Source organism: Pseudonaja textilis, chromosome 2, assembly GCF_049901715.1.
Source record: "Pseudonaja textilis isolate UNSWEBS1 chromosome 2, rPseTex1.2, whole genome shotgun sequence".
Classification (NCBI taxonomy): domain Eukaryota; kingdom Metazoa; phylum Chordata; class Lepidosauria; order Squamata; family Elapidae; genus Pseudonaja; species Pseudonaja textilis.
In genome coordinates this window covers 128662410-128684065 of record NC_141991.1, presented here as the reverse complement: position 1 = coordinate 128684065, position 21656 = coordinate 128662410, and the positions used below count along the sequence as shown (strand labels likewise).

At 40.5% G+C, this 21656-nt stretch overlaps 1 protein-coding gene across 5 annotated transcripts in view; it reads right to left on the bottom strand.

The window, feature by feature from the left end:
- Positions 1 to 238: 238 nt before the first annotated feature.
- PAN2 (poly(A) specific ribonuclease subunit PAN2) overlaps positions 239 to 21656 on the bottom strand; it is a 35035-nt gene continuing 13617 nt past the window's right edge. For 3 of the 5 annotated variants that reach the window (XM_026717423.2, XM_026717420.2, XM_026717421.2), the window contains exons 12-26: positions 18589 to 18788; positions 16835 to 16977; positions 15392 to 15495; positions 14860 to 14958; positions 14304 to 14380; positions 13753 to 13894; positions 11375 to 11512; positions 11167 to 11226; positions 10199 to 10289; positions 7660 to 7817; positions 7424 to 7567; positions 6240 to 6419; positions 4912 to 5005; positions 4116 to 4313; positions 239 to 2453 (exon numbers count right to left, since the gene is read on the bottom strand). In XM_026717423.2, coding sequence (XP_026573208.1) covers positions 2419 to 2453; positions 4116 to 4313; positions 4912 to 5005; positions 6240 to 6419; positions 7424 to 7567; positions 7660 to 7817; positions 10199 to 10289; positions 11167 to 11226; positions 11375 to 11512; positions 13753 to 13894; positions 14304 to 14380; positions 14860 to 14958; positions 15392 to 15495; positions 16835 to 16977; positions 18589 to 18788 — 1863 coding nt within the window. In that variant the 3' untranslated portion in view covers positions 239 to 2418. Of the gene's footprint in view, positions 2454 to 4115; positions 4314 to 4911; positions 5006 to 6239; positions 6420 to 7423; positions 7568 to 7659; positions 7818 to 8447; positions 8709 to 10198; positions 10290 to 11166; positions 11227 to 11374; positions 11513 to 13752; positions 13895 to 14303; positions 14381 to 14859; positions 14959 to 15391; positions 15496 to 16834; positions 16978 to 18588; positions 18789 to 21656 lie in introns of those variants that run through there. The other 2 variants (XM_087925214.1, XM_087925215.1) reach the window with 2 other exon arrangements.

Genomic DNA, 21656 nt, shown 5'->3' with positions numbered 1-21656 from the left:
TTCAGAAAACTTTCATCTTCCATCAAAACTTCTTTCAGAAAAAGCGTCATCTCTCCCTCTGAGTCAGAAGTTTTTTTTTAAGGGGGACTTTTCTTTGGGTCTCTTAACCAATCAACCTGACGGGGTTGGTATTGCTGATTAAAAATATGCAATTGAGCAATAAGGAGGCCAAGTATGATGACACTAGCTCTCCCTTATATGCTAATAATTTATGAAAATAAATTAGGCAGGAAAGAAATTACTGAAAGGACAAAAAGGAGTCATTTATTGTTCTGGAAATGACTATTATGATGAAAGGAATTATGATGGCTGAATGGATTTCAACCAACTGGCCACTGCTGCTTCATGTATCAGAAAGCAGAGATCCTTTTTTAATGACTAGGCAGATCCATATTATTATTATTATTATTATTATTATTATTATTATTATTATTATTATTATTATTATTAAAAAGGCAATAATTGCAAGATGGATCTGTGCAGAGGCTCTCCTGGCCACGGCTGCCATCTCTTCTTCCAGCAAGAGCAAACCCTATATGTTGCACCAATTCTATCTGGGAGAGGATAAACCCATCCAGAACTCAAAGGAGATGGAGCCCCTCAGTCTTCCTTGGGTTGTGTAGGGAATCTGGGAGATGACCTTGAGGAAAACAACCAAGAACCATTTCATAAGCAAAGAGGGCTAAAATGTCCCTTAAGTCCTGGGAAACAAATCAGTGTTCGGAAGAGGCACATGCAGGCTCTTGACGCTTAAATGGCTGTGCTGAAGTCTGATCTTTTCCATCCAGATCCTCACTGCTTCCAAACCTTGACAAAGAACTTGATAGCATCACTTGAACACAGTAGCGTGGGGGTGTAGTATTAAGTATCACCAGCATGCTGATGATGCCTGATCCCATATTGAAGTAGTTTCATGTAGATCAGTGGTTCTCAACCTGTGGGTCACGACCCCTTTGGGAGTCGAACGACCCTTTCACAGGGGTCGCCTAAGACCATCGGAAAACACATATTTTCGATGGTCTTAGGAACCGAGCCATAATTTTATGGTTGGGGGTCACCACAACATGAGGAACTGTATTAAAGGGTCGCGGCATTAGGAAGGTTGAGAACCACTGATGTAGATGATAAGTAAGAGTGAGGACAGAAAACAGGCCTGAGGGACTCACAAAGGAAGGCTTTGAGGCTAGATCCCCACCCCTCACTGATTGGGACTGGCCCTGGAGGAAGAAGGAAAACCACTGGAACATTGGGCCTTTTGCTCCTAAACCTTGAAGCCAGTGGAGATTGGGGTACATGCATGTTCCAGTTTTCTGCAGGATAAACATCATCTATAATTTTTGCATTTCTTATTACTGTCCAGCTTCTTCTCCAAATTACCAATTTGGCTAGATAAAATGTTTGGTTGTCTTCTAGAAGATGTTTTTCCTGAGATTGGATAGTTTTTTGGGTTGGCAAAAGTTTAGTTGGTGCTTACACAGTTCTATTTTTAAATCATTTTTAAAATATTTTATTTGATATTCCTGACCTAAATAAAAATGTTTTTTTTTGCTCTGGCAAAACATCATGGTTGTCAATCATGCTGTTACAGATTCGCATAAACTTAATTCCTCTAAAATTTAGGTTGTATAAAAGAGGTTGACCAACCTTGATGTAAGATTAATAAAATCTGAATTTGCTCGGGTGACTTGTCCACCTTCAGGTTCAACTCCACTGAATTAAAACCAGGATTATACATTAATACTACTCTGACAAGAGAGATGATGATGAAACAACATGGGATGACTGTGAATTAATAGGACAAAAAGCAAACAAAAGGCTGGACTGCAACATTGCATTAGAAGCACCAACATTTTTATAGAGTCTTTATGTAACCTTGATCATAATTTACATATAGAAAATATTAAAAGGTTAAAACTTCCATGACAGTAAGAGTCCAGCTCTGGGTTTTCTTAGGAGCAACTCCCAGCTAGAGAGAACAGGGGCCTCCTGCAAGCTCTACTAACAACACTGACAGGTGTAGAAAGGATCTTAAAACACTTCATCAGTTGCTTCTCACCATCTTTTTTTTTTAAAATCAAGAACAGCTTATCCCTAAGCACCTAATGGATGCTGCATCATGTAGTTGGTGAATGCGTGCAGGCCTTTGAAAGGAAGCGTGACCCTCTGTGGCCTGCACCTAAACTGTCTCGTGTACTCTCTTTGCCAAGGTTGTTTAAAATGTGACCTGAGATCCAAGAGATCTTTCCAAAAGAAATCCTCCGATCCCTCAAATTCATGTCCACTATGCATTAATTACTGTGCCTTCTTGTCTTATACATCCACACTATCTTCCGGTCCATTGATATCCATATTCCAGGGAGCAGGCTTGGGATGGTCCTCTTCTCAAGGGACTCAAGGGAAATGATAGGGTGACGTGGATCAGAGAGACAACACACTTGAGAAGACTGCAGCACCTGCCAGAGAAAGACAGCACAGTCCTGTGAATTATGGAGAAAGAATGAGCCTTACAATGACTTACAAGACTATATCTAAGAGAGGATCTAAAGTCACATCCTAGGACCAGACAGAAGAATATGGGCAAAACGAAACCAAGCCCAAAGCCAACAGTCTCTGCTGGAAGATTGTGATAAGCTTAAGATAAAGACGTACAATGTCCCTTGGCATACTCCCCAAAACAGGCAGAATCTTTTCGAAGGAAAAGGAAGGAATTTTACAGGGGACCCCTACAAAGAGGACGGGTCCTTAAAACCTCCCAAATTGCAAAGGAAGCAGACAACATGCAGGCCATATTGTTTACACCCTTAAAAATTAAGGGCTTCACATCTGCATCTTCCACTTAGCCTAAGAAGCCTTTCAGGGAAACAATGCACCTTCTTGGTTGCAAAGCAAACTCTCTATTAAGACTTTATTTTCCAGCCTCGTTTAAGCAAATTCTGCTCTGCAGGTGAAATATAAAGGACTGGAGGCTTGATCTTTCTACCTGAAAGCATAAACACTTATCACTATCCATGTATTTAAATATTCTGTATGAAAATACACACTTTTATAGGTTCAAAAGCATGAAGGAAGGCATATATTTGCAGCCATCACATTTGAAGCACAGCTGATAGAGGTGTGCCAAAATGCACTTCCCTGCATGTGGTTACAAGCATTTGTGAATCTTTATACAGAACCAATGAAATGAATCCCTGAATTGGAAGGATCCTTGGAGATGATCTATCTCAAGTCCATGCTTAGGGCAAGAACCTCCTAAAGCACAGGTGTCAAACTTGCTGCATCACTGTGCCATTGCAGGATGTATGGCAACATTTTTTTCCCCTTCGCAGAGCTGGGGTGGGTGTGGCCTGAGCCTGATGCATCCGGCCTGAGGGCTGCCAGTTTGACACCCCTGTGACCTAAAGCAAGACTGTTCCAATCTTGCTATCCAGGTTTAGGTAGATGGTCCCATTGATTAACAACTCTCATCATATGGTATTTCCTCCTAATATTCACCTAAATCTCCTTTCTTTTAATTTTAGTCTGTTGGTTCTCTTTGAAATCTCAATTTCAGCAAAGAAACAGGCTTATATCCTTTTGCACATTGCAGCATTTAGCTGTCCACATGTCTGTCATATCACTTGCAACATCTCTTCTTCTACCGTCAAAAGATGGCCAGCTCCTTCCATTCTTCTGTATGGGACTTGATTTGCAGGTCATTCTATTTTATTTTATTTATTTCTTGTTTATTTTATTTGTAAAATTTATCAGCCGTCCACCTTACCGTGCATTAACTCTGAGCGGTTTATATTTTATTATTTTATGATTACCATTTACTATTCTGGTAGCCTTCCTCTGAACCCACTACAGCTTTTCTCATGAAATACATCCCATGATCTGGACATGTTTCCATTAAACCAAGCCAGGCCTGGCCTGGCCCTTTTAAGGGGCTGCATCCCACTGCTTGCCCATGTTCACCTGACACTTTTTCCCAATGCACTTCTGCCAAGTCCGATCTCCCCAGTCCTTTTATCAATGAGTCTGATTTTTTTTCTCCCAAGATCCAGAATCTTCCATCTTCCAAATATCAGATTGTCACAGAACGCGAATGCTCGACAGGCCGAGCAACAGAAACTTACTCTTGGGGCTGCTCTGGCCATCAGGCTCAGGGACCTTCCAGTCCATTTTTCTCCCTTTTTCGTAGAGGCCCTTCAGCACCTTCCGGAATTCCTCCGGTTCCAAGCCTCCACTGCTCAGTTCCATGTATTTCCGGTACAGCTGAAGTGCTGTTCGTGCATCTTCAATGCTGTCATGAGTTTCTCCTTGAATTTTCAGGTCTAAGCAAAAGAGAGAAAAATCCAAAGACATAGCAAATGTTGTCTTGCCTACTTCCTTTGTTTCAAGAAAAGAGGAAATCTCTCTAGGCTAAGCTTAGTGGCAAGAACTTATTCTTGTCAGTGTTGAAAATAAACTCAATTTTAGACTCCAATATTAATCTAAAATGGAAGGCCTTCCCTATTCCCCATTCTCAATTGCAAGGTTTGAGAAACTGTAAAACTCATGAGGGCAGTCAGCCTTACTAGGTACACTGGACCAGGAAATCAGCTCCACATAAAACTATTTTTATTGAATTTGGGCTTTAATAACAAAACTGTGCAAGTCTGCTTGTGTGGCACCTCCTCCTGTTTTAAAGTTCAGGGAATTAGGGAGGCGACTACCTGACCAGGTACCAAGTTGTTCTCTCATTATTCTGCATTTAAAGTTTCAGCTGCTTTTGCTTAGATATCAGTTCCTGCACATTTTCATCAATACTGCCTTCCTGAGAACTGTACCTGAGGAATTATTTAGCAACTATATTATTATTTCATGCGGGGTAGCTTGGCTGACTGGAAGAGGAGCACAGCTTAACACTGCCCAAAGGATTATTGTACTGACCCAAAAAATACCAGGCAAGGAAGCGCAAGGAGATCATCCTCTTCCTAGGCATGTGGAACAAATACACTGTGTCGATTACTTGATCTCTGGGAACCTGTAAGAGGCAGGTATAGCCCTATTAGCACACAACCACGTATTCAATCTATAAGACCTTCTAATCTTAGATCGAAACCAGACTTGGCCTAAGGTGGCCCACTTGCTCCAATGGAGATAAGGAAGCAAGGCAAACAATTAAATCTGGTAATTCATATAACTGAAAGCAAATTAGCTGAGTGCCTTTGATTACTACTAATGTATTTAATAATTTGTGCCTTCCATATTAAAAATAAGAGCCTGGAAGCAATTTCTGGGGGGTTCAGGAGCTGACCCGAAGTTTTCAGGCACTGTGTGCTCTAATTTAAATAACAAAAAAATATGATTGTTTTTACTGGCTAGTATCAGGCTTGTTACAAGTGTGCAAATCTGATGGCTGGGGCCTATTGGGTGTACTTTTCAAGTGGACTGTCCCTCAGTTACCACTTCTGGCAACACATCTGAAGTAAAAGTTTACTAGGAGACACGTCTAGGAAAAAGACAACAAGAATAACCAAAAATAATAGTTAGCACCTGTTCTTTGATAGATGCTGGCCTCAGTAACAGTATAAGCAGGTAGTTCAAAGCCTAAACCATAATATCAAAGCGTGTGCCTGGTTTATGCAAGGCCTCAGCTCTCACCCTTGCCTCTTGTGAGCTCGAGCCAATGCATTCAAACACAGCCATTTCTCTGGGATTGCCCATGGCCAGGAAAGAGCCTAAATGACAGAAAGCTAAATATCCATGGATATTCTGTCATCCAGGTCATGGTTACCTTTTTCAAGAGGCAACTGGACTCTCTGGTTTTTCTTTGAAGACATTTTGCTTCTCATCCAAGAAGCTTCTTCAGTTCTGAGAATCTTCAAAGAAAAACCAGAAAGTCCACTGAAAAAGCAACTGAGGGAGAGAATGCTAATAAAATTCAAAGACAGGTTGTGAAAATGAGACGTGTCTGCAAACAATGACTTCAGATTCCTCAGTGACTTCAACAATGCTAGAGCTTCTAATGTAGTTGAAAAGTTCTTTAAAATTCAGGAAGATCTTCAGAGGTTCATCTGCCTTAGCCCATGTTAAATTGTACAGCAATCTAAGTCAGGGAATCTAAATAAAGGTATTAAGTCATTCATACATATCACTCATGTTCAGTTACATCTTTGTTACTATACCGTCTTTACACATGCTCTATTCTCACTCACTATAAGAAGTTAACCTGTGAAAGAGAGAGATCTATCAAGAGTTTATAAGGAGACAGTCACCATGATATTGATAACCCGGAAGTCTTTTTGCAATCCATGGCCCACAAACTTGACTCCAACATCTATAAGGAAGCGTAGCTTTAAATAGGTGGATTTGAGGGTTGTGAGATGTTTGGATGAAATTTTGGCATCCAGATCTCCTGGTTTTATTCCCGAGTACTGAGTAAGATAATCCACCACCTATAAGAACAAAGAAAATAGAATGGTTATATATCGAAGTGTCTTCCTGTCCCCTTCTCATCTTCCAGGCCACCAAGTAGATCTGCCTCCCATTCAAAAACATATGTTACCTGATAGGAAAAAGGAAGACAAATTCCTATGATGCTAGAAAATAATAATAATAATAATAATAATAATAATAATAATAATAATAATAATAATAATAATGATGATGATGTGTTATCCCAATTGTAATTGGAGCCCTTGGAGCAATACCTAAAGGGCTGCCTGGCTATTTGGAAATCTTGAATTTATCAGACTTGAATACCCTGATTCTATAAAAATCCACCCTACTTGGAACAGCATATATCCTCCGACACTACCTGAACAGTTCTTAGGTCCATGGTTAGGACTCGAGCTGTTGAGCTACCAACCAGCCCCTAAGGCTGTGAATCTTACTAAAGATTAAACAACAACAACAACAACAACAATAATAATAATAATAGTAACGGAATAACAAGCTTCAGCTTGACTAAGTGACTTTGGGTGCCAGAGGCCCCTGGTTTCTGAGACTTTCCACTTTTTGTTTTAGATGAGAGTTGTGATACTTCAAAAAGAACCTGTGTGCAATTTGGGGGCGGGTGGTGGTGGTCTAGCTCTTGTTCAAAGAACAAGCATAGCCATCCCCCTAAGGGCCTTTGCACAACTATGTGTTGTGTGACCGGGAAGCCCAGCTCGGAGTCTCTCATATCTTGATCCCACACCTCTGCTCTGTAGGCTGCACTGGTTGCCATTCTGCTTCCAGGTGCAATTGAAGATGCCGGCGATGACCTATAAAGCCCTTCATGGCACAGAGCCAGATTATTTGAGGTATCGTCTCTCTACCATCAGGTTCCGTCACATCTTTTTCTGTCCTGGCTCCTTCTCTGTGGAACATCATTCCTCTAGAGCTCAGATTGGCCTTGATCCCTGTTCACTTTTTGCACGGTCTTAAAAACGTGGAATATGTTTTTTGAGCTGCATACCTGTTCTTGTGTGGAAATGTAATCATCAATGAAAGGAACGCCCTCATTGGGACCCTGCCCCCGGACACACGTGATCCTGGCCACTGACATCTGACTGGGTTTGATGGTGGATTTGGTCCCGTCACTGCGAAGCTCAGCTTCCTCCTATCGCAGATGATGAAAGGATGAATAGATACCGCCTTTTCGATCACAGAATCCAGAAACCTTGTCTTCTTCTCCTAATGTGTGATGCCTACCTCATTGAGGGTGACAAACTCAGCATCCAATCCCACCAAGTCTCCAACCTGGGGCATTTCGCTCAGCATGAGGGGGATGAAAGTGGCGTGACACTTGCGCTGTTTGCGAGCAAGGGAAGCCTCAGCAAGCAACACGCTGGCTTCAATCGGGTTCTTGACTTGAAAAAGAAAATGAAATTTGATCATCACAGTTGACTCACTCGGAGATTACATTCAGTTTACAGAAAAACCAAACAAAAAGGGAAACCCCACCTCGGTCAGTGGATGCCCCAGAGAAAACCTCAAGAGCACAACTTCCTTCGTACAAATGATACTATTTTCTAAGAATCGGTTGATCACTCAAACCTAACGGGCCTAAAACTCTTAAAAGAAAACCTCTAATGCCATAGGACTGACTTCCCTAGAAGAACCGAACAACAGAATTTAAAACAAGGGTTTTTTTTTTTTTAATAAGATAGATCCATAACAAGGGTGACTCAATCCTGAAGCTGGTCACATTTCTAGAAACATGCCAAATAGATTTCTGATGGCACATGGAGTGTAGTTTCAGGAATCCACATTATCCATTCACACTTTATTCAATTCAAAATACATTAAAATTAAGATGGACAACACTACTGAAGCTGCTTCTCAAAAAGTGACCAGCAGCCTTGCAATAAATATCTGGACACACTGGTTTATGTGGAAAAACAGCTGCATAGCTGCTTCAGCATTCATCTAAACACCCTCCAACAATTTCTATTTCAGAGCACAACGAAAGTGTTTTGGATAGCAATGTTTTTCATCCTGGACGCGACCTCTGTTGTCTATGCTGATGGGCCTTTTCATCTCATGATGATCGCTCAGTTTGTTTCACTTCCCCTTGAGAGTACCGCACTTCCTTGCAAAACGTATTTACTTTGTTGTCTCAATCTTTGTGGTGTTAACTTATGACCCCCTCTCAAAAATTCCATCCTCACATTCACTGACTGTGAGGGAGGGTAAGGCTGTTTCTCCTCCTGGCTGTGCAACACTATTATATGATGCTTCTCGTTGGAATTTCCATTTGGCTGTAAAGGCAATGAAAGAAAAGATCAAGGGGTGGGTGCCCAGCGGTTGTAAGGAAGGCTGAAAGTGAGGAAATTGGGGTTGTTCAACATGAGAACACAGGTCACTCCAAGCAGGACAGCAACCTTTCTCTCCTCCGAGAACACTACAGGTTTCATGTGCATGTGCTAAATGTGTACAAAATAGGTTCCTGAAAAACAAACGAGTGAGGATATAAGAAAATGAACTGTCTGAAGGCTAAGCTAGCCATATGCCCCACTTGTTAAGTAGACAGAGCTATCTTTTAAAAATACAGGAAGGAAAGCCTAGCTGCCTTGCTTGACAAGGAGATTTCACTGGGCAACGTAAGGCAGGCAGGACCCAACCAAGCCCCATGGCTTGATGAACCTGAATATAACTTCTGGCTTTTCAAACTGAGCATTGTGTCAAGTGAATTATTCATTTAGGGTATCGTTATTTTTTTAGTTGTGTGGGAAGCGATTTTCTTCAGGCAGGAGAACAAGAGGGCCCAGAGAAATATGCTTAAATTAAATCATAATTATGCTCTTGGTTATTCAGGGTGAACATGGCTTCTTTCCTACACTCAATTTCACCTAATCAGCATTTAAAACAGATAGGTGGCTTTAAAAAAAAGACATTATTTGAACTCAATATGCTTACTAACCACTGTAGCTTACTGGGAACTATGAACTGGGCTCATGGTGGAATGACATACTATTGAATCACACTCTATTCCTATTATACAACCTTCAAAGCCACTTACTCAGTAACACCTCTCTCTCTCTATGTCCCTGTATAATAAGGGGGCTTGGCTGCTGGAGTTCCTGAACAAAGATATCAGTACAGGTAGTCCTCAACTTATGACTGGTTGTTTAGCGATTGTTCAGATTTACAACAGACCTCCCTGGGAGTACTCATGACCTAGTTCCAAAGTTACAACAGACACTCCCCCCTTTCTGTCAGATGACTGTATTTTGCAGTCTCAGCAAGTGGCCCATTTATGGCTGTTTGAGGCATCCCAGTCATTTGACTGCATTTTATGACATTTTTTGCTGGCTTTTACTGCTGGTTTTCAGCAAAACTGGCCTATAGTGAACAATTGGTTTGCTTTACAGCCATTGCAAAAAAAAAAAAGAGTCATAACATTGGCTTGGTCATGTTAAGTGGACTGGTTTACAACCATCACAATTTAGGACCATGATGGGCAGTCTCGGTTATAGTCATAACTCAAGGACCACCTCTATGTCATTACCATAAGTTATAATAAGACAATCATCTAGTACTTGTTTAGGAATTCCTGTAGCCATGCTTCTTATATACATACCTATATAGAGGGACCTTATAGCTCCTGCCCTAATATTACTGGATACCTGGGTTATAAGAGACGAAAGGTTATCATCATGGCTGAACCTGGTTGTCAGGTTTTAAGAAACAGCAACTCCTAATTTCTTGCTGTTTTTGTAACTGCATTTGTACATGTAAACACACTCACTGTGTAAATTGTACTTGGAGTGGAGGTTCCGCCGCACATAATAAAGGATAGCAGGCACTTTCCAGGTCATGTCAAATTGGACAGCCTCACACTGTAAATCCAAAGGCAGACAGGAAAAACCAGACAGACAGAAGTAGGAGAACAGACAGATCAGAAATGAGTTCTGGAAGCTGTTTTTAATTAAAATGAAAAAGTGTGTGTGTGTGGGGGGGGGGGGGAATAGTTCAAAATAAGAAACGTTGACTTAGAATTGTGCCTGTCTGAGCTGTCTAAATTTCTTTAGACGTGAATGCTGAATGTCAAGGAGGTTTCAGCATGGATACAACTTATGACTTGGATGAATGAATACCCACATTTGTTTATCCATGGCAACAGTTCGGGGCAACCCTGGCTAGATTGTAAATTCTAAGACCCCTAAGGACAAGATCTCAAATTTCTCAGTGGGGGCACAGCAACTTGGTGCATATTCCGTGGCACAAAGGCATATACATTAGTAAAATATGCTTTATAAATATGTGACATCTCTTCTTGTAGTAACATTACATGTCTCCAAATAAAATAAGTTATTTTATGTCCACGACTATAAAAGACATTTCACATACCATCTTTAATGTACAATTTAATACTGTTTGCAGGGCAAAAAAATGTAACATAGGCTAGGATGTCTCAGCTAGGCTTTTCAATAAAGCAGAGATTCACAGACACTTTAAAAGCAAATATCAATTCTCATTAATATGGAAATATGACTTGAAACGCTCCAATCTATGTAGAGCTACTTTCTAAAGATATACTCTTTCAAATCTATTCAATTCTGATCTCCATTTTATGTCAAAACACTCTATAAAATCCAAGCTATCTAGTTTCAAAAAGCATGGAAAGTGAATAACTTCACACTAAATATTAATTTTCATTTCTCTTGTATGTGGGAAAGCAAGAGCACAGAATATAAATCATCAAAATATCTTTACCTTATCCACAGGCTCAATGAGAAAGTCATTAAAAAGATACCACTGCTGGTGTGTGACACCCTTAAGAAAAGAAAGTGATGTATTGAAGGTGCATTGCAATCATACATTACAATTAGGTGCAATTAAGTCATACATTTAACCCCCTTCCATTTAATAGGAATCGACAGTTACAGAGCAGAGACGCACTGTTTTTTGTTAAAAGTCTCACCTCCTTTCTTTGGTGGTAGGTCTCTCCAACTTTGATATGCCCCACAAGGCTGCCACCAGTCCGGGAATCTAAAATATGTACAACTGTTGCCATGAGGTCATAGATGTACGTAGATTCTTGATCCTCCAACATGCCCAACTGCAACAAGACAGCTCCAAAAGTGAGCTAGTTTTCTCCCCAAAGAGGAAAAGCACACTGTTTTTAGTACTCCTGAAACCAGCCCCCTGGACAGTTCAACTCCAATATGTTTGCCTTTCCAGAACCTTATATCCTAATGTCAGCGTGGCAGAACGAAGCTTGGAGCCTACCTAACTTGCCTTATTTGTTCATTTATCCTTCATCGTGTTCTCTCCCGTTTCATGAATTGACATAAATGATTTAACCTGATGAACCTTTGTTCTCTGAGAGCTGACTCACAGTAAACGAACAACAATTTCGCAACATAAATGTTGGGCTCAATTGTGATCGTAAGGGACTAGCTATACATATGACACGTTTGGTTGCTGGTGGTTCCCCAGCGTACCTCTTCTTCATGTTTTCATTTGCCTGGACTTATCCAGCCTTTCCTTAACCGCTAGTGCTACTGCTGTAATATAGCTCAACCATTAGCAGGCAGATGTGGGTCAACTTAAATGTCCCTGCAACCTTTATTTCTGATACCTCTTGCAGAGGATCTGGCGAAAACTAACTCTAACTTCATCCCACTACTATGAGTCTTCAAATAATTTTGTACTGAATGTATAATTATTGTCTTTATTTTAGGAGAATGGAGAACTGGGTGCAGTCCTCTCTGCAGTTTCCTGGGAATAAGTCCCACTGCAGTGAGCGGAAAACACTTCTAAGCACACAAACCTGGGTTCGATTGTACGGTATGACAGGAACAGACTGGACAAAAATAGCAATAGCATTGAGACTTATATACTGCTTTACAGTGCTTTTACAGCCCTCTCCAAGCGGTTCACAGAGTCACCATATTGCCCCCAGCTCTCTGGGTCATTTTACCCACCTCGGAAGGATGGAAGGCTGCTGGCAATCGGCAGAATTAGCCTGCAACACTGCGTTCGAACCACTGCATCATGACAGCTCTTTCGGATCTACTGTTAATTTTTATGAAGATTTATAACAGATTGGTAAACTTAACCCAGATGGATTACCTATTGCAACTAATGATATTTCTCCATTAAAATTTGCCGCCTTAGGAAGACTATTTCAGGGAAAATCTAATACAAACTACTGTGTGTAAATTCTCAAGCTGAAATCAAATTCCTGGGTGGAGCTTATATTCAAAGTCTTTAGTTTTATATCTTTGAAAGTTCCTCAAGCCATTGTTTTCCATCTTGCTCTGGAATAGATGGAAGAAAGGATACATCAATCCTGAAGTTTGCCTATCTCTATCTTAATAATGTAAGAGACAGAGAGGCAGGTTTAGATAACAAAATAAAAGAGTTGGAAGGGATTTTAGAGGTCTTCTAGTCCAACCCCCTGCCCCAAGCAGGAAACCCTATACCATTTCAGACAAATGGCTGTCCAGTCTCTTCTTAAAAGCCTCCAGTGTTGGAGCATTCACAGCTTCTGGAGGCAGGTCATTTCATGATTAATTATTCTAACTGTCAGGAAATTTCTTCTGAGTTCTAGGTTGCTTCTCTCCTTGATTAGTTTCCACCCATTGCTTCTAGTTTTGTCTTCAGGTACTTTGGAAAAGAGGTTGACTCCCGCTTCTTTGTAGCATCCACTCAAATATTGGAACACTGCTATCATGTCACCACTAGACCTTCTTTTTCACAAGACTAGACATACCCAATTCCTGCAACTGTTCTTCATGTTTTAGCCTCCAGTCCCCTAAGTATCTTTGTTGCTCTTCTCTGCACTTTTTCTAGAGTCTCAACATCTTTTTTATACTGTGGTGACCAAACCTGAATGCAAACTAGATAACCCAAGCATTTCTTTTTGGCTAAATTGCCATTTCTCCCACATTGGTCCAAATAGCTCCAATTACCACGTGGGAAGAAGCTTGACAAGCTTTTATTTGCAAGTAGCCTTAGTACCTTTATGGTGGAATAAAAAACAAAGAGTCTGAAATTGATTTTTCCCGATGAGTTCTTTCTCTACACCTTACAGTATTTGCAGCTTAGAAAAGCAACAAAGAAATGAAAACTTGTTCTCACCTACTGAGGCTTTTGAAAATTAAATACTTAAAATTCTTTCTGGGATGATTTAAGCATTCCTTCTTAAAGTGGGCAATGGTTCTGTGTAACACAATTAACACGGTTTGGGAGCATTCACAAGCACTAGGATACCAAGAAAACATTTCATATTTAAGTCGGGTATAAAGAAAGTATTTTAAGGAAGTACTTTCTTGTAAACAAGAAATATTTTACTTCACTGCTTTCGTCCCAGTTGTAAACCTCCAACTCCTTGTTCTTGGAGAGCTTCATCTTGATGGAATAAGGAATCCAGATGTTCTTTAGCTCTTCAATGGAGGTGTAAGAGTGTCCCCCCTCAGCCATTCCTAACTCATTCCTGAAAGCAAAGCAAACGCCAATCGATATCACAGAGGTGGAAGGAATTATCAGTGAACAGGACTGAGCAGCAGACTTTTTTTTCTGTGCTTAAGCACCCAATAGTGCCAGTCAAAGAAATGAGACTGATTAGTTCAGCGAGAAATGACATTAATTATCTCATCATCCATAATTACAATGGACCAATTCTATACTCTTTTGTGTCTAACTGCACTTTTCCATCTGCAGTATAATTGCAATTTTACTGCTTCAGTGACTTTCTCTGTCCTTTAATTACGTGTCTTGGTATAATTAAGAACATGGTAGAAGCAGTCATATAATTCAATAACAAGGCTTATAATTAAGGAACGGTAGGGCCAGGACAAAGTGTTAGGAAAAGTAGGGATTCCCTGGATAGAAATGGTACTTACCATTCTCCAACTGCTATTTCTCTACTTTTGGGGAATTCCAGGCAACCCTTCTTCAGTATCTTCTTCTTAAAAGCATACTGTCAAAGAAAGGATGAACCTGAAGCACAGAAATCTAAATCTAAATTTGATATACATTGATTTTTTTTTTTAATTTACTATCAACTCAAGCGGATCAAGATAGGATAAGTTCTCCAACTGCTTCTCAACATGTTGTATGAGGAACACATTTTACTTCTGTTTGCCAATGGCACTTCTAACTTATTCCAGTATATAGTATACAGTGTGTGTGTATAATATACAGATTAAGAAATTCTGTGGACGATTTCCCAGAACACATCTTGATAAGTGAGCCCTGGAAATTGGTTTCCTTATTTTGGGTTATCTTAACTGAGGTCCCACCTGTAAAACTAGAGGCATTAGAAATGGAGTAAGGATCTTGATTGGACATGAACCAGAGGTAGTGAACTGTTTGACAATGCATTGTTTGAGGCCACCTGAGAGGTGACTGCACCTAGAGAATGGCAATAGCAAACAACATATGTGTGCATCTCCCTACCTCAGCTTGCACCTTCCAAAATTCTGCTTCCTTGGAGCTGTTGACTTCACAATTAATGACTAACACATCTGGCAGACAGCGGATGTTGCGTGTCTGGACCTGCAATGGCAGAGAGAGAGAGATGTTGTGTAATACTGAAGCAATGACACAGTTTGAATCTTTGTAACTTTATTTGGTAATGCCTAGTTATGCGCATGCTCTGATCAGACTAAGGATCATTATTTTGATCTTTTAGCAGTTCATAGCAAAACTGATAGTGGGAACTAGGGGAACAGGGGAATAATATTTTTCTTCTTTAAATTAATATTTTATTAATTTAATATTTTATCCTCAAAATCAATTTATCATAGATCTTGCCATAGATATTGGAATCATACTTCCGCCTGGTCATCTGTCAATCAAATGCACAATTCCCATTCTCAAAGCAATTCCAGATAGTATGGCTGTATATGCCATACCTAAAGTTTTCTATGCATCAGTGCTACAGACCTCTTATTGCCTGGGCCCATCCAATGCTTCCCTCATCACTTACTGTGGGTTGGTACTTCTCGCAATTCTCACACCAGGCCTGAGTGTTCTGTTCCAGACAAATGCTTCTTTTTAATATCTGGGCAAATTCATAATCCATTATTTTATCTGGGGAAAAACGGAGGCACAAAAAGAATGTATTTGCATTGCTGCAAAGTTCAGAATAGGACATCAGACATTGTGAGACTGAGATATACACACGGGGAAGAAAACAAACCCTGCTAAAGAAAAGCAGATGGCATCAAGAAATAGTTGCCTAGACCAGTTGAAAAGCCCAATTCCAATAACTGTCTCCTCAGGAATCTTGAACTTGGTCACTATGAGCACACCATTCAAGCAAGTAACGAATTGTTTTAGGCCTACTTGACAAGGATCAGATATACAGACAATTCACTTCTATCTCTGCACAAGGCCTAGGCATGGTTTAGAAGGGAAGAAATCAGTTTGAAACCTATGGAAATATAAGCAACCCAGGGCTAATTAATTGCTTCAGTGTTAATGATGTGATTGCTCAATGTATGCATGTCACATTAAAACATAGTCTTTTAAGATTTGTCTTCCTATTCTTCTTAAAACCTCTTTTGATAGATGAGTGTGGTAGAAATTATTTAAATTAGAGTGGACAAATTGCTTGCTCATGCAAGCTAAACATATTTTATCTATTCATTCAATCAATCAATCAATCAATCAATTGTATTAGGCTTTAGAAACCTGGGATTGAGAAACCAAAATTCTTATTTCAATCATTCTATGAACTCCAGCACATTTATATTTTCTAAGTGTAAAATGAAAAGTATCACTATAACAGGCTACAGGGTTGGTTTGAGTAACAAGGTAAAAATGGCAAAGCACATGAGAGAAACTGCTACAAAAATTAAATAACAGAAGGCCCGTCTATTTGTTACTCAGAATTTAACTTAGGTTCAACCAAACCTAAGATTCCAACAACTAAATATCTGAGGTGTTAAGACTTATGAAGTTTGGTTAGTGAAATGAGTGAATAAGGAGGAGATGAGCCCAAGGGAAGGGTCAAGCATGTCATCAATCTCAAGTCTCTTTGTGCCCACAAGAGATCTAAGTCCAGCCCACCTTGAATTCCATTGACTCTTATCTATCATCATTTGTTTTGACTGTTAGTAGTTCAGATTCTTGTAGAGAATGTTAGCGTGCAATAAACCTGTATCTGAACCGCCTTGCTCCCGGATTTCTTGTGCCTGACAGAATAGCTTAGAACTTTTTTAACAACTGACTTTGATGCTCTAGGAATATTTTTACCCTATTTTAAAAACTTCTCAATCAATTTTTCTCTAAGGGACATGGGTTCAGGCACTATGAATCAGGTAGTTGGAAAACCTCAAGCGCTTCACATTTGCTGTCCCATGTGTTGAGAAAAGACAGTTCCACACCATATTCACTCTATCATTATATTACTTCTGAAACTCCATACCATTGTTCTCAGGATAAGAGAGAGTAAAGAGGAGAGTAGAAGAGACTCGCACTGTCTCTTTGCCACAGCGGCACATACTGCAGTTCTCCACTTCACAGCTGAAAAGCTGCCCAATGACCGAGTCCCCGGAAGATCCAAAGTTGCTAGAAGAAACACAACTAGATCAGTAGAGAATGTCATGAGGCGATATTCAGGAGCCCCGATACTCCGGGACAGACAGACTTCGGTTTATTTTCCCCCCCTATAATCTCAAAGTCTACTAATGAGTCAACCACAAAACAATAAACCAGGACAAGTATACATTTCTAGAAGAATTAAGGGACAATTTAACTGCATGCACATAACTCAGACCAAGGCCGTAATAATTAAAGTTTAGCTCAATACTTTGCTCCATCAATATTCACTCCCAGAGGTGGGCTGCTGGGGGTTTGCAGGGGTTCGGGAGAGCCCAAGCTAAGATTCTGTGCAGTTCGGAGAACCCCCAAATCCCACTCCTGGCTGGCCCCACCCACCCCTCCCCACCCCTCCCAGGAGTCCCCAGGCGGCCCATTTTGGACGCAGGTAAGTGTAGGGCTCACACAGATGCTCGGAGAGGGCAAAAAATGGGCCTTCCAGAAGTTCGGGAAGGCCGGAAATGGACCTGTTTCCAGCTTCCAAAGAGCTTCTGGAACCCAGGGAGGCTGTTTTTGCCCTCCCGGAGGCTTGAAAAAAGCCTCTGGAGTCCAGGGAGGGCAAAGCCCCCCCCTCCATGGTGCAGGAGGCCAACTAGGCCACGCCTACCATGGCCAAACCCACCCAGCAACTGGGCAGGGAACCCTTTGCTAAAAATTCTGAAGCCCACCCCTGTTCACTCCCCAAGAGCAAACTCCCTTCGTTGCAAGAGCTCAGTGTTTCTCAACCTCAACAACATTAAGATGTGTGGACTTCAACTCCCAGAATTCCTCAGCCAGAATGAGAATTCTGGAAGCTGAAGATCTCACATCTTCATGTTGCTCAGCTTGAGAAACACGGCAACAGCCTAATTTAGAGACGTTGTTAGAGAACTGAAAATATTAAGTAACAGATGCAGGTGCATTTTATGATCAGAATATACTGCACAGCTCATTTTTCTTTGCTAAATTATTAGTTCAAACTAATTATTAAATATAACTCTGACCCTTAAGACTTTTTCTTTTTCTGAAGCTCAAACAGCAGATCAAGACAAGATATGGTAAGTACATCATGGTTAACAGCTGTCCAGGGGTGGGATTCTACTGGTTCGCACCTATTCCCTAGAACTGGTTGTTAACATCCTAAGCAGTTTGGAGAACCGGTTGTTAGAAGAAATTACTGGCCTAATCCTGTAAGGAAGGCAGGAAGGAAACATTCTGGTGTTGCTTACAGAAACTGCCTCTCCATTAACCCTTATTACATTCTTGGCAGGACGAGACTTCCTGTCTCAGGAACTTCTCTGGAGTTATTTTTCCTCCTTTGTTGGTAATTTGCTTGTGTGGAGTGACCATTCAAAGTTACAATGGTACTGAAAAAAGTGACTTATGACCATTTTTCACACTTATGACTGTTGCAGCATCCCCACAGTCATGAGAGGCCAGGCGAGGAGATGCGTGTCTCAATGTGAGTGATATTGAGTTGGCCACGCCCAGCCAATAACGCGACCACCAAGCCACGCCCCCCAACTAAGCCACGCCCACAGAACCGGTTGTTAAAAATTTGAATCCCACTCCTGCAGCTGTCCCATGCCGAGGGTTCATTACCTGCTCCCAATGCCCCGGTAAGCCTGAGGGCCCTCCTGCTCTTGAGTCTCCTGGTGGAGCTGGGTCAGAATAAATCTGTTCCAGCTTTGAATCAACCGACCTAAGTTCACCTTCCCGGTAGCTTCATCTGAATCAGCCAAGATCAATCCCAAAGCAGCTGCTTCTGGGATGGTGCGGAAGGCACGCAAAAAATTACTCCCCTGAGACAAAGGAAGGCAAGAGAAAATTATATATCAAAATAATAAGCAATTCCTAATCCAACATAAGAGATTGAAAGACCACACTCAACAACCCTCTACGTCTCCGCTCTCTTGTAAGGCAGGCTTGGTCTGACACCCCCTACATTAGGAATCATGTGGAAAGGACATGAAAGCCACGGTAACCAAAGGAGTGTGGGACTGATTCAAGGGAACTATAGGGAGATGAGAAGGCCAGCTGCAGAATGGTAGGCAGCCATACTGGTAATCCTTGATTTATGACCAGTTGCTTAAAGATCATCAGAAGTTATGACAGACTCAAAAAAAGTTAGTTACAACTGCTGCACCATTCCTCTGATCATGGGATTTGGGGAATTTGGGGAATTTGGCAACTGGCTTGTTAGTTGCAGCATCCTACATGATCACATTTTGCAACATATTTTTGCTGTTTTCTGGCAAAAACAACAACACCTGGATAAGTTAATTATGTTTTATGACATGAATCACTTTACAGCTGTGGTGGTTACTTAGGGACCATAGTAAAAACAGTTGTAAAATTGAGATTAGTTATGTAGTGACCTGACTTATGACCAATGATTTACGACCAAAATTCTAGGGTTAATTCTGGTAGTAACTTGAGAACTACTTACACTGTGATGCTGAATAATTGGGGATTATGGGAGAGGGGATGAGAAAGAACAAATATGAGACCAAAAAAAAAAGATTCAGTGACAGAGGCAAGAAGAAAGCAGCACTGCTGGTACACTTGATGCAGACCTCAATATTTAAGTGAATCAAAACTAGTTCAGGATAAAGTTAACACTCTCCTTTTTTTCTGTTTTGGTACCTTCAAGTCAATGTTGACTCCAGGAAACTGCCAGGACAACTCCTTGCAATTTTCTTGGCAAGATTTTGGAAGTGGTTTGCCCTTGTCTTGTTTTCTAGGATTGAGAATGACTGACTGGCCCAAGGTCACTCAGCTGGCTTTGTGCCAGCAGGCCTAGAACTCATGGTCTCCCAGTTTCTAGCCTGATGCCTTAACATTACTCCAAAAATTGGCTTCTTAACAGTCTTTTGAGAAAGAAAGAAAATAAATAAGTCTAGGATGTGTGATGGTATACTACATATATTTCCAAATTGATTGAGTGCAGGCTACAGTATGTTGGTTTGCAGACTCTTTCTAAATCAGAGATCCTTGCTTACATAGAACATTAGCATGCTTGAGAGAAAATGAGGCTTCAATTGCACCTATGGGGTAGACAAAATAGGCCCAAATTGACTGGCAGCAGTACTGTCCTTTCTGTTTGCAAGGAATGCTATCTGTGGCTGGTAACCTTGGCAACATCTTCCTCATCCTGCTAGACAGCATTATCCAAAAGCTCCAATGGACCATAGCCATGATGGGCACCTTGTCAAAACCTATGGAATGGAATTTGGCCTAGAGAGGTGTGTAAATTGGGAGAGAGGTGTGTAAATTGGGATAAAATTACAAACAGTAATGGAATTGAAATGTCGAATGACCAAACAATCAGGAGCCATCAGGATGAAGTCTGCCAATCTCCAGGTATTTTAAAGTTGGATAACATCAAGCATGGGTAAGTTAAAAATATGATTAGTAAAGAATACATCCAAAGAGTGAGAAAACTACTAACATGAAATTAAATGGTGGGAATACCATTGATATCTGGGCCATACCTTTTGTACAAATACACTGCTGAAACTAGACATGAGGAATTGAACAGTTTAGACTGAAAAACAAGAAAACTCACGACTCATTACATCCCCATAATGATATTGATAGGCTTTACCTGCCCCGCAAGTGTGAATAACTCAAACAAAGAAAAGTATGCATTGGTTGATTATGTAAAAGATAACCAAGAACAAGCATTGATGAAAGTTAAAAACAGGGGGAAAAACATGAATACCAAAAGCATATAATAAAAATGTGAACAGAATGCTGGCAAGAAAAACATTACACAGGCAATTCCCACGAAAGACTGAGGGGAAAGTTGATAAAGATAAAACTTGGTAATAGCTTACAACTGGAATATTACTGAAGACTTGCATTTGGCTCTGCAAAAACAAGCAATTCAACTGAGTACAATCAAGGTCAGAACTGAAAAATTGTCAAATGATTCAGATTATGCAAAGTGGAAGAAACAGCAGACTATACACTCAGTTCATGCAAAAAGATTACACAAACTGATTATAAACAATGTAACACGAGTTGCCAAAATGATTCATTGGAACATCTGTAAAAATTATCATGAACCAGTGATGAAAAATTGGTGGTAACATAAATGAAAAAGAAAAAAAGAAAAGCTGAAAATAGCAGAGGGTTTCCGAATACACACACACACAGAGTCTTGACTAATAAGACACCAGATGTAACTGTGGTTGAAAAGAAAAAAGTGTGAATAATTGATGCGGCAACAGTACAGGATAATAGAAGACATAGATAAGATCACAAAGTATCAAGATTTGACAATCGGATTTGAAAGATTGTGGCATAAACTGGCCCTAGGGGTTCTGGTGCTTATTGGCACTACCGTAGCAAAAAATGTTGGACGCACTGACAAAATTTCCATCTGATTACAAAAGGCCACGCTGTTTGGATCTGCACATATACTATGCTGATACATTTTGACATCCTAGGTTCTAGGGAAAAACATGATATGTATATACACCCAAACCAGCTAAAAAAAAGTAGTAGTTGTGATTTCACATGTGTAATAATGTATTAAGCTTACACGCTGCCTGATTCTGAACAATTTTGGCTGGCTCATAACAAACAAACAAATTACAATAAAATCAATAAAAGAAAAATAATGGTAAGCATGACAGCCCATATGGACTGAAGCAAGGTGTCTC